Source organism: Vipera berus (assembly GCF_964194415.1).
Source record: "Vipera berus genome assembly, chromosome: 7".
Taxonomy (NCBI): domain Eukaryota; kingdom Metazoa; phylum Chordata; class Lepidosauria; order Squamata; family Viperidae; genus Vipera; species Vipera berus.
The window spans coordinates 77,901,881-77,915,182 of record NC_138209.1 but is presented as its reverse complement, the minus strand read 5'-3'; the positions used below and the strand labels follow the sequence as shown (position 1 = coordinate 77,915,182).

Genomic DNA, 13,302 nt, shown 5'->3' with positions numbered 1-13,302 from the left:
CTCCACCAAGGCTCTTTGAACGCTGACGAAACAAAAAAGCTTTGTAAGTTGAGGATGACCTGTAGATGCAGACCTTAGAGCAGAGCCCCCCCCCGACCTTTTGGGCACCAGGGACCGCTTCTGTGGGGAGAGGTTTTTCTGCGGACCAGAGGGGGCGTGGCTTTGTGTGCTGCATGCATCCCGCGGATGGGGCTTGGCTTGTTTGGGCGGACCGGTTGCTGGCATGCCGTGGCCTGCTACTGGTCAACAGACCGGGGGTTGGGGACCCCTGCCTTATATTCTTTGCAGCAGAGGTCCCCAACCTTTTGGGCACTAGGGACCGCTTCCGTGGAGAGAGGTTTTTCCGTGGACCGGAGGGGGCCTGGTTTTGTGTGCTGCCTGCATCCCGCGGATGGGGCTTGGCTTGTTTGCGTGGACCGGTTGCTGGCGTGCCACGGCCCGCTACCAGTCCACAGCCTGGGGGGGTTGTGGACCCCTGGTTTAGTGGACGGGCTTTTCTGACAAGGCTTCTGTTCCTCAGCAGGACACAGAAGAGGTGGAGAGCCCGAAGCGCAGCATCCGTGACAGCGGCTACATCGATTGCTGGGACTCTGAACGCAGCGATTCCCTTTCTCCCCCGCGTCACGGCCGAGATGATTCCTTCGACAGCCTGGATTCCTTCGGATCCCGCTCCCAGCAGACGCCGTCTCCAGACGTGGTGCTGAGAGGGAGCAGCGATGGTAAGAGGACGCGACGGGGCACACATACGACGCCCCTTGGCGGGTGCGTGATGCTGCCACTTCCACCGCGGGCTTCCCCGACTGAGAGTTTGATCCTCAGAAAGACTTACACAGCTGGTCCTCGACTTCACGACCCCATTGTGGCCCAACATTTCTGTCGTGGCGGCATTTGTTCAGTGGATTTTTGCCCCGGTTGTTAAGTGAAACGTTGCAGTTGTTAAATGAGTAACCTGGCTGTTAAGTGAATCCGGCTCCCTCCGTAGACTTTGCTTGTCAGAAGGTCGCAAAAGGGGATCGCGTGACCCCTGGACACTGCGACCGTCATAGATATGAATCAGTTGCCAAGGGTCTGAATTTTCATCACGTGACCGTGGGGATGCTGCAACGGTCCTAAGGGTGAAAAATGGTGCTAAGCCGCTTTTTTCAATGCCGTTGTGACTTTGAACGGTCCCTCAGCGAACTGCTGTGAAATGGGGCAAAATTCACTTAGCAAAGTGTCTCACTTAACAACCGAAATGTTGGGCTTGTAAGTCGAGGGCTACCTGTAATTTTGAGATGATTTGCTGCCAAAGTCTTTTTTTTTCTTTTTTTTTCACTCCCAGCCCTGAGCTGCAGGGTCGAAGAGTAGCTGCACCAGGTCTCAAATTTATGAGATGGGATTTCCTCCCTCTGAAGAGAGCAGGCAGGCATTTATTTAACACATAACACAAGATCAAAAGTTAAAGGGAACCCAAAGAAAGGAAACCTGGTTTGGAGCATGTTCCTCAAGAGAGTAAAGAGTTACTAGACTTCTGGCATATAAACAATTCACCTTAGTGTACAGTGAACGGAAATTTGATTTGGTCAGTATGTTTTGGGACGTGGATCTAAAAATTGCTAGTAAAAATTCTTTCCAATGGGTACCGATAACAAAAGTACTAGGGTAATAGTAATCTAACAATTGTTAGCAAAAATGCTTTCCAGTGGGCACTGCTAACAAAAGTACTAGAGTAGCTGTGATAGTAATCTAACAATTGCTGGTAAAAATTCTTTCCAGTGGGTACCGATAACAAAAGTACTAGGGTAATAGTAATCTAACAATTGTTAGGAAAAATGCTTTCCAGTGGGCACTGCTAACAAAAGTACTAGAGTAGCTGTGATAGTAATCTAACAATTGCTGGTCAAAATTCTTTCCAGTGGGTACCGATAACAAAAGTACTAGGGTAATAGTAATCTAACAATTGTTAGGAAAAATGCTTTCCAGTGGGCACTGCTAACAAAAGTACTAGAGTAGCTGTGATAGTAATCTAACAATTGCTGGTAAAAATTCTTTCCAATGGGTACCGATAACAAAGGTACTAGGGTAATAGTAATCTAACAATTGTTAGCAAAAATGCTTTCCACTGGGCACTGCTAACAAAAGTACTAGAGTAGCTGTGATAGTAATCTAACAATTGCTGGTAAAAATTCTTTCCAATGGGTACCGATAACAAAAGTACTAGGGTAATAGTAATCTAACAATTGTTAGGAAAAATGCTTTCCAGTGGGCACTGCTAACAAAAGTACTAGAGTAGCTGTGATAGTAATCTAACAATTGCTGGTCAAAATTCTTTCCAGTGGGTACCGATAACAAAAGTACTAGGGTAATAGTAATCTAACAATTGTTAGCAAAAATGCTTTCCACTGGGCACTGCTAACAAAAGTACTAGAGTAGCTGTGATAGTAATCTAACAATTGCTGGTAAAAATTCTTTCCAATGGGTACCGATAACAAAAGTACTAGGGTAATAGTAATCTAACAATTGTTAGCAAAAATGCTTTCCAGTGGGCACTGCTAACAAAAGTACTAGAGTAGCTGTGATAGTAATCTAACAATTGCTGGTAAAAATTCTTTCCAATGGGTACCGATAACAAAAGTACTAGGGTAATAGTAATCTAACAATTGTTAGCAAAAATGCTTCCCAGTGGGCACTGCTAACAAAAGTACTAGAGTAGCTGTGATAGTAATCTAACAATTGCTGGTAAAAATTCTTTCCAATGGGTACCGATAACAAAAGTACTAGGGTAATAGTAATCTAACAATTGTTAGCAAAAATGCTTTCCACTGGGCACTGCTAACAAAAGTACTAGAGTAGCTGTGATAGTAATCTAACAATTGCTGGTAAAAATTCTTTCCAATGGGTACCGATAACAAAAGTACTAGGGTAATAGTAATCTAACAATTGTTAGCAAAAATGCTTTCCAGTGGGCACTGCTAACAAAAGTACTAGAGTAGCTGTGATAGTAATCTAACAATTGCTGGTAAAAATTCTTTCCAGTGGGTACCGATAACAAAATATACTGCTCGAAAAAATAAAGGGAACACAAGATAAGACATCCTACTATTAAATACAGCACATTGTGTTGTTTAAGTGTTCCCTTTATTTTTTTGAGCAGTAGAGTTAGCAAAAATTCTTTCTAATGGGTGCTACTAACAACACTAGAGTAGCTCCATTGTAATGTATCACTATGACTATGCCTTGTTCTGTTCCATTCCATTCACTTTTGCTTTCTTTTAATATTTAACCTTTTGTGCTGGACCGTAATAAAGATTGAATTGAATACAGTAGCTATAATATGATTCTAATAATTGTTAGCAAAAATATTTTCTAATGGATGCTGCTAACAAAAGTAGAGTAGCTGTAATGCAGTAGCGGTATTTTCTTTAAGGGAGTGGTTTTGCTTTGCTCTTCAGTTCTCTGAGCAAAAGAGTTGAAGGATTGTCCGGGAGGACAGTATTATTTTGATTCCTTTCCCCCCCCCCCAAATAATGGAGCCCTTTCTTTACTCTTTGTTTGTTTGATATGCCTGGAAGAGCAAAGAATTAAACGCATTACGTCCGGAATAATTAGATGATTGCTTAAATATTTATGTCTTCTTAAATAACTTTGGATTACCCCCCCCCCTTTGAGCTCCTCTGAAATAGTTTTCTCATGCTTTGTTTTTGCTACGAGGATGAAATCTCCTTTCTCCAAATTTCCTGCATGCATCTTTTAGATAGACTGTGGCGTTGTGTAATATGACATTTCTTTGCAAGAAAGACATTGAGAATGCAGAAACCAGCTGCCTTTCCTCCGCTCCATTTTTCTCAAAGCTCTTTTTTTTTTCTTCCTTCCCAGTTTGCATTTCCAGTGTCCCTTTTCAGCTTAAACTCCGAGTTTCAATTAGCTACCTAGAAACAGTAAAAGCGGAAAAAAAAAGAGAGCTGGCCCTCTAAGGCGTGTGACACTCTCACTCTTGGAAGGAAAAAAAACAACATGGCGAGACAAACTTGGCTGGGTGCCTCTGGCCAAGACTCTAACTGTATTAATATATTATCTACTGACTCCATCCCTTTTTTCCCACTGAATGATCACTGGTGAGTCTCAAATTCTGCATTTTGGAAATTGCATTCCTTGCTTTATCCGCAGAATTTAAGGACTAGTTTGAGGTTCTGCAGGCAGTTAATAATCTAAGAATGACATAGCATGGCAAAGAGAATGGAATGGAATGGAATGGAATGGAATGGAATGGAATAGAATAGAATAGAATAGAATAGAATAGAATAGAATAGAATAGAATAGAATAGAATAGAATAGAATAGAATAGAATAGAATGATAGGGTAGGGTAGGATAGGATAGGATAGGATAGGATAGGATAGGATAGGATAGGATAGGATAGGATAGGATAGGATAGGATAGGATAGGATGATAGAATACAATAAGAGACTAGACTAGACTAGACTAGACTAGACTAGACTAGACTAGAGTAGAGTAGAGTAGAATAGAATAGAATAGAATAGAATAGAATAGAATAGAATAGAATAGAATAGAATAGAATAGATATTGGAATATAGAATAGAATAGAATAGAATAGAATAGAATAGAATAGAATAGAATAGAATAGAATAGAATAGAATAGAATAGAATAGAATAGAATAGAATAGAATAGAATAGAATAGAATAGAATAGAATGAGAGAATGGAATGGAATGGAATGGAATGGAATAGAATAGAATAGAATAGAATAGAATAGAATAGAATAGAATAGAATAGAATAGAATAGAATAGAATAGAATAGAATAGAATAGAATAATAGAATAGAATAGAATAGAATAGAATAGAATAGAATAGAATAGAATAATAGAATAGAATAGAATAGAATAGAATAGAATAGAATAGAATAGAATAGAATAATAGAATAGAATAGAATAGAATTAGAATAGAATAGAATAGAATAGAATAGAATAGAATAGAATAGAATAGAATAGAATAGAATAGAATAGAATAGAATAGAATATGGAATATGGAATATGGAATATGGAATATGGAATATGGAATATGGAATATGGAATATGGAATATGGAATAGAATTCTGTATTGGCCAAGTGTGATTGCGTAAGCTCTCAGTGTACATTCAAACAACAGAGCGGTAAGTCATAGATCATAAATCATAAGATACAATCATAAATCATAGAATACAAGCAACAAGTGGTAAATCATAAGATACCAATAGGAGAAGGTAGTAGGAAAAATAGAGAAGATGAGAAGGATGATAGTAATACAGTCCTACTACCTGTCATAAGTCTGCAAACTGTACGTTTTGAGACAGGAAAGAGAAGAAGGACCCCGTTGTGGCTAAATAAGTGGAATTATTTTGATGGTGGAACACACTCGTTTAGTTCCATTTTGAAATTTGTCTCCTGGCTTTTTTTAAACAGGAAGAGGAAGCGATTCGGAGTCCGACCTGTCGCATCGAAAGCTGCCAGACGTGAAGAAGGATGACATGTCTGCCAGGCGGACGTCTTACAGCGAGCCCAAATCAGTCGTGCCTTTCAACCAGTACCTTCCCAACAAAAGTAATCAGACTGCCTATATCCCGGCTCCACTCCGGAAGAAGAAAGCCGAACGGGATGACTTCCGGAAGAGTTGGAGCACGATGTCCTCCCCGCTAGGAGGCGAGAGACCTCTCAGGTAAGGCCCGGATCCAACGTCAGATGACCAAGTCATGTAAATCCAGGGACACGTCGCCCGCAGGAGAGAATATTTGTAACTCAGGGTTGAACCGGGGGGTTCCTTGGGGAAGGCTAGAGAAATCCCCACCCCCTTTCAGCACTGATGTTGTTACCTAGCTGGGTCATGAAACATCTGCAACAAAACCAGCAAGTTCAGAGAGCACCAAGGACCCCACAGTCCTCCTCCACTTTGTCTTCTATTTCCTCCTTCTTCCCTTTCCTTTCTCCTCTGTTCTACAAACCCTACTTTGTTCTAGCACTGATGATGTTTCCTACTAGGGTCAGGAAACATCTGCAAAAATAATGAAACTCCGAGAACCTTGCAGTCCTCCTCCTCCTCCTCCTCCTCCCTTCTAGCACTGATGATGTCCCCTAGTAGGATCATGAAGCATCTGCACAAAAATAATGAGACTCCGAGGACCCTGCAGTCTTCCTCCTCCTCCTCCTCCTCCTCCTCCTCCTCCTCCTCCTCTTCCTCCTCCTCCTCTTCCTCCTCCTCAACCTCCTCCTCCTCCTCCTCCCTTCTAGCACTGATGATGTCCCCTAGTAGGATCATGAAGCATCTGCACAAAAATAATGAGACTCCGAGGACCCTGCAGTCTTCCTCCTCCTCCTCCTCCTCCTCCTCCTCCTCCTCTTCCTCCTCCTCCTCTTCCTCCTCCTCCTCCTCCTCCTCCCTTCTAGCACTGATGATGTCCCCTAGTAGGATCATGAAGCATCTGCACAAAAATAATGAGACTCCGAGGACCCTGCAGTCTTCCTCCTCCTCCTCCTCCTCCTCCTCTTCCTCCTCCTCCTCTTCCTCCTCCTCCTCCTCCTCCTCTTCCTCCTCCTCCTCTTCCTCCTCCTCCTCCTCCTCCTCCTCCTCCCTTCTAGCACTGATGATGTCCCCTAGTAGGATCATGAAGCATCTGCACAAAAATAATGAGACTCCGAGGACCCTGCAGTCTTCCTCCTCCTCCTCCTCCTCCTCCTCCTCCTCTTCCTCCTCCTCCTCTTCCTCCTCCTCCTCCTCCTCCTCCTCCTCCCTTCTAGCACTGATGATGTCCCCTAGTAGGATCATGAAGTATCTGCACAAAAATAATGAGACTCCGAGGACCCTGCAGTCTTCCTCCTCCTCCTCCTCCTCCTCCTCCTCCTCCCTTCTAGCACTGATGATGTTCCCTAGTAGGATCATGAAGCATCTGCACAAAAATAATGAGACCGAGGACCCTGCAGTCTTCCTCCTCCTCCTCCTCTTCCTCCTCCTCCTCCTCCTCCTCCTCCCTTCTAGCACTGATGATGTTACCTACTTTGAGTAATGAACCGCCTGCAAGAAAACACCCAAGCTCAGAGAGCACCAGGGACCCCAGAAAGACACGTGCCTGTTCCATTCACCAATGACTTTTCTTGCTCTTCTCTTGCCTGATGGTTTGGTACTGGCATCAAATGGGAATCTCACATCATCAGTGTGGTTAATTCTCCCATTGATGAAATTTGGGTCCCCTCCATTCTTAGTGGCAAGCTGCTTTGTTTCCAGAGGGATGCTTTGCTATCCGTTCCCCGCAGTTGGAAAGCCGGGACTTTTTTCAGATGTTTTAAATGTTTCTCAGAGACGGTGGTTCTGCTTTGTGTTCCAACTCTGTGCTCTAAGGCAGAGTTCTCCAACCTTTCCGGACTTGCGGTCCGGAGGGGAGAGCAGCTTCCAAATTACTGCGTGTGCACCTGTGTGCACGGACGCAAATGGGCCCACACCCACTGGTGCACTACTAGCAGCCACGTTCACGCATGCGACATGCACTGGCACCAGGCGCATGCGGGAATGGCTGTGCACCCCCCCCCATGGCAGCATGCGTGAATGGGCCACACACACATTCCCAGCGCTAGTTCACGCATGCACAAATGGAGCGTACATGCCCCCCACACACACTAGTGTTCCCGTTCACACCCACGCGCGTGCGCAAACAAGATCGTAGGCAGTAGCGCGAGTGGGGGGCAGGCGCGCCCGTGTGTGTGTGCCCTGGCCAGCTGTTTCTGCGGTCCGCTGGCCAAGAGCTCGCGGCCCAATACTAGGCTGTGGCCCCTAGATTGGGGACCCCTGTTCTAAGGAATCAGTCTTGCTCTGCGTAACAACCTGCACTGTGTAACCCGGTAGCAAACGCCATCCCGAAACCATCGAAGAGGAACCACTTGAAGGGGACTTCTTGAGTAGCAGGATGACCACTGCGTCCCCCTCCGCAAAGTCCGTGCAGACAGACGTGTCTCCAAAGAACCCTTTGCCTCAGTTTCTTACCCGTTCTGGTAACCAAACCGTGGGGCCCCAAAATGAGAAAAACGGCTCAGAGGAAATCGGGAAGTTGAGAAAGTTGGAACAGGCTGGTATTAAAATCAGACCAGCATCTCACCGCAATGACTGCAGGTTTGGCCTGGCATGCCTTTCACTTTGGGGCATTTTGCTGTGTGTTGCGGTTTTTGGTTTTGTTTTGGGGGGTGGCGGGGTTTCGATGTATGGTCATATCCCTTTACGTAGCCCCCCTCCCCCATTAACCAAATAAACGCCTGCAAATTTTATTTTATTTTTTTTTGTTTGGTCATGAGACGCCAGTGGTTGTACTTAAGGTAACTTGAAGCTTTGCGTCGCCCACTTTCTAGCGATAACCTGCATTGGTTTGCGATTGCCGTGATGACTAAAACGGTTCTTTTAAGTTTTGCTGGGGGGGAGACTTTCGTCTTGTGCTTGTGTTTGGATGAATTGAGGAACACGTTAAGGGAAGCCCAGCTTCCAAACCAGAACGATTTAAAAATAATAATAATAATAATAATAATAATAATATTGTAGCTGATTCTACTTCTCTGTTACGGCGCGAAAATTGTATCCTGTCGTTTTCTGTCCGAGAGGATTGCGTGGCAACGGCGACGGGAGTATTGATTTACAATTTGCCCCGAACTTTAATGTATTTTTATAATTGACCGTTGATGAAGTGTGATCATAGGAGGGTAGGAGTTTGGGTGTGCGTAAACCCCCTTCCTCTATCCCATTTTCTCCTAGCGGATGGAAGGAACTCCAGGTAGTTTTGGGCTTACAACAATTCCTTTAATTTCCCCCCCCCACCTGGAAACGGAGTCCTAATTTTGCCTGACTTTGATTTCAGCACTATGTTCCTGGGCCACAGTGAGCCAAAAATTATGGAGGCTTTTTTTTTAAACAAACAAACATTAACAAACTTTAAAAAAAACCACGCGAGAACGTCCCTGGAATTAGCTAGTTCGATGGTTCGGAACCTTTGAGGGTGGTGTGGAATTGTTTTGTGGCGTGCCGTCTGGCCCCAGTCCCACAATAAAACTTTGGAAACTCAAGCTGAGCATTAAGGCTTGAGGAGGCTCCGTGCACATCTGGAAATCATGCGGTGCAGCGGATGTGTGAGTTAGCATAATAAATGCAAAAAATAAACGGGGGTGTTTTTTTTTGTTGATTGTTTTTTAATGCTCCAACTGGCCCAGCTTGTTTGCAACGCTACAGGCTAAATTCAGGTGAGATTTCTATTGTGCCGCAGTAAAAAAAAAAACAACCCTTTCCTGTCTGGAGTGTTGTGGAATTCGTGAGTGGAAGGGCTGCTGGGATAGCCTTGGGCCTGAACTACTTCACTCATTGTTCAGTCTCTTTCATCCTGTTTATTTTAAGATAATTCATCCAGTGGTTCAGAACGCAGAAGGCTCGTGCTACATTTCCATTTTAGATCCTTGGCTCTTTGTTCTTGGACCAGCAGTTATGTTGGGCATGACATGTTCAACACACGTGTTCAGGAGAGGCAAAGAGGCCTTTGGGCTCCAGCCTGACAGCTTTTCCACCCCCTCCAAAATTCCTGACACACACGGGCAACAAACAAATCGGAAGAGGACTTTTGTAGCTCCGGAACGGGACGACTCACAGGGGGGCTGAAGAAATTGCCGTGTGGCCTTCCTCCCTTTTTCCCCCCCTGCCATCTTTAACATCTGTGGAGAAAGAAAGTCTCATGAAGGGTGGAGATTCATTCTCCGAGCTCGTGGGTTGGTTTCCGAACGTTTCCTTACAAGGCGGGCTAACCTCTTCAGCAGAATTTAGGGGCTGTCGGCGTTTTTCTGTTTGTAAGGGCTTCGGGTGTGGGTGTGTCAAGCGAGGGTCTTGTCGTGGGTCAGGTGTGAGTGGTCAGTGAGAGGCTTGTGACGGGTCTTGTGGTGGGGAGGTTACATCGGGTCTGGATCCTTGGGAGATGAGCTGCTGGTGGGAGGAGCGGGGGATCGCGCGGGATCGGTGCTGTCTCTAGTTGGCTGTGTGGTTGATTTGGATCCCGAGGGATTCGTCATCTGGTGGTGGGTCCATGTGTCTGTGGGTGGAATTGCTGGCGGAGTGGGCCAGGCTTTGATGAGCTCACGAGCGTGGCAGGTGGCAGCTTGGCTGGTGGAAGTCTCAGCTTTTGAGCTGTCTTCCATTGGGGAGACCCACCCGGAGCCCAGAAAGATTTGCTCCCACCATCGGTGTCTTTCCCTCCCGTCCTGCTGACCTTATTCGAGAGACGGTGAGCTAGGCTCGCTTTACGAATTCTGCAATTGCACGCCCACCCTTTGGACCCGCATCTAAAACGCTACACGTGGCAGCCACAACGATGCCATCTTAGGGGGCTGGAGGCTAAAACATATAGGGAACGGTTGCTGGAATTGGGTATGTGTAGTTTAATGAAGAGAAGGGTGAGGGGTGACATGATAGCAGCGTTCCAATATCTCAGGGGCTGCCCCAAAGAAGAGGGAGTCAAGCTATTCTCCAAAGCACCTGAAGGCAGGACAAGAAGCAACGGATGGAAATTAACCAAGGAGAGAAGCAACCTAGAACTAAGGAGAAACTTCCTGACAGTTAGAACAATTAACCAGTGGAACCACCTGCCTCCAGAAGCGGTGGATGCTCCAACACTGGAGGTTTTTAAGAAGAGACTGGGCAGCCATTTGCCTGAAATGGTATAGGGTTTCCTGCCTGAGCAGGGGGTTGGACTAGATGACCTCCAAGGTCCCTTCCAACTTTTTATTATTATTATTATTATTATTATTATTATTATTATTATTATTATTATTATTATTATGCCCCGCCTTTTTTTGCTTGTGGCGTGACCCGTGTTAAAAAAAGGGGCGGGACTTCAGCTGCACGATGTGGCCACCGTGTTGCCTTCGCTGCAGATACCCCTGGAAGGTAACCAGGATGCTTTTTAAGGGGTAATTGACGTCTGTTTTGGATTCTGATTTATGCTTTTGCATTTTTTTTTCATTTTTTGGCCTTCTGTAAGGAACCAAAGAGAAAGTAGGATAAATATCAGATAAAAGAGAAAGGGGTGGGGAAAGCAAACAGGGTAACCTGCCCCAAACTGTAGTTAATGGAGTCTCCAAAAGATGGAAAACGTGGTCCAACCTTTTTAGCCTTTCCTAAATTAAGTTCCGATTATTTCAGCAAGGGGAGATCAGAATATTCTAAGGTATTATACACATGGTAGATGAGCATTGCAGAAACTGCCTTACCTAGCAGAGAGACAGAAAACAAGAATATTGCACTGAAGCTGGTCCTCGACTTACAATGATTCATTTAGTGACCGTTCAAAGTTACAACGGCCCTGATAAAAGCGACTTTGTGACCGCTGTTCACATGACCGTTTGCAGCGTCCCCACAGTCACGGGATTTACATTCAGATGCTTGACAACATTTGTGACGGCTGCAGTATCACGTGATCCCCTTTTGCGACCTTCTGACCAGCAGAGTCAAATGGGGAGGAACCAGATCCACTTAACAACCGGGTTGCCAATTGAAAAAACGGCAGTGATTCACTTCACAAACGGGGCGAGCAAGGTCGTAAAACGGGACAAAACTCACGTAACAAATTTCTCGCTTAGCCCTAGACGTTTTGGTGTCAACGCTGGCCGTAAGTTGAAGACTACCTGTATTTGGGAAGAGTGACATTTTGTTTTAATGTGGTAAAAGATGCGCCGCCCCCCCCCCTTAATGTGTCCTTGCTTGGTCTACTAATAAAGCTATAAAACTTTAGCGCCGCCACGTGGTTTATGCATGGATTTTTCAGCTTTTGCAGCATGGAGATATGTGGACCTACAAGGCCCATCATCCCCAGCAACAGTCCCCAAACTGGATGCCTGGGGATTATGGGGGTTGTAGTGGAATATGATGAGAGGGTGTCAGATGAGAAGTGGGGTGGGGGGGGAAAGTTGCCTTCGACTAAAAAGCATGCGCGTCACGTGATTTTGGTCTACTTTACCGGAGAGCGACAGGAGTCCTGCTCTGCTTCACATCTGGATTTCTCGTTTCACTTTGCGGCGTCCCAGTCCGAAACCCGTGGGTCAAGTGAACGAGCTCACCCGGGACATCGTCCTCCGCAGAGAAAATCCTTTTACGTGGTGCTATCAGCCGAAAAAGGCGGACTCCGAGGAGGAAGGCGGCGATAGAGTTCCTGACCTAGAGAAAGACGATTTCGCTGTACGCAGAGCGAGGCTCCACCGCTGCGAACGGGCCCTGCCCTTCTCCCACTTCCTCCTCCCTCCTGACGCAAACCAAGATCGGAAGGGAAGGGAAGCAAGGAAGACCCCGAATCAAAACCGGGAAGGTCCCAGGTGCGCTCATGTCTGTCTCTTGGTGGCAGCAGTGGAGTTTGGAAATAGGAAGAAGCTACAGGCGTAGACGTCCTTGTACGTCCCGCGGGGTTCACGCAGCCAAAGGTGGACCCGGATATAAAGTCGGTCGTGTTACGTAAATACAGGAAGTCCTCAATGTACAACAGTTCATTTAGTAGTAGTAGTAATAATGTTTTTTACACTTAGGACTGTTGCAGCATCCCCAGGGCCACGTGATAAAAATTCAGACGCTTGGCACACTGGCTCATAGCTATATAAATATAGTGACTCCTCGAAGTTACAACGGCACTAAGCAAAGCGACTCAGGACCGTTTTTCACACTTACGACCGTTGCAGCATCCTCAGGGTCACGTGATCAGAATTCAGAGGCTTGGCAACTGGCGTGTACCTCTTGACGGTTGCAGGGTCCTAAGGTCACATGATCCCCTTTTGCAGCTGGGTTACTATCTTAACAACGGCAGTGATTCACTTAGCAACGGTGGCAAAACTCACTTAACACATGCCTCACTTAGCAGCAATAACGTTGGGCTCAATTCCGGTCGTAAGCCGAGGACTACCTGCAGAATGGTCTCGATGCACTGAGCTAGAACCGGATGCAGGGATTTTGAACAATATCAGTTGACTCCCGGCCGCAACTGAGCCCAGACAAGAGGACGGTTAGGCAAGTTTTGTCGCATTTTGTGACGGTTTTTTTTTGCTGACGTTGCTAAGCGAATGGCTGCAGCTGTTAAGTTGGCAGCACCGTTGTAAAGTGAGTCTGGCTTCCCTTTTGACTTGGCTCCTCAGAAGTTTGTAAAAAGGGGATCTTATGATTCCCCCTCCCCAAGACACTGCAACCGTCCTAAGGACACGCCAGTTTCCGAGCCTCTGAATTTTGATCACGTGACCCTGGGGATGGCTGCATCGGTCCTTAAGGGTGAAAAACGGTCCTTAA

The 13,302-nt window shown here is 45.7% G+C and overlaps 1 protein-coding gene across 11 annotated transcripts in view; it reads left to right on the top strand.

Moving 5' to 3' along the window:
* LIMCH1 (LIM and calponin homology domains 1) overlaps positions 1-13,302 on the top strand; it is a 171,386-nt gene that overhangs the window by 100,041 nt on the left and 58,043 nt on the right. For 7 of the 11 annotated variants that reach the window (XM_081332435.1, XM_081332434.1, XM_081332431.1 and 4 more), the window contains 4 exons: positions 524-719; positions 5,436-5,688; positions 7,864-8,127; positions 12,063-12,347. In XM_081332435.1, the coding sequence (XP_081188561.1) occupies positions 524-719; positions 5,436-5,688; positions 7,864-8,127; positions 12,063-12,347 (998 nt within the window). The remainder of the gene's footprint in view (positions 1-523; positions 720-5,435; positions 5,689-7,863; positions 8,128-12,062; positions 12,348-13,302) is intronic. The other 4 variants (XM_081332441.1, XM_081332440.1, XM_081332433.1 and 1 more) reach the window with 2 other exon arrangements.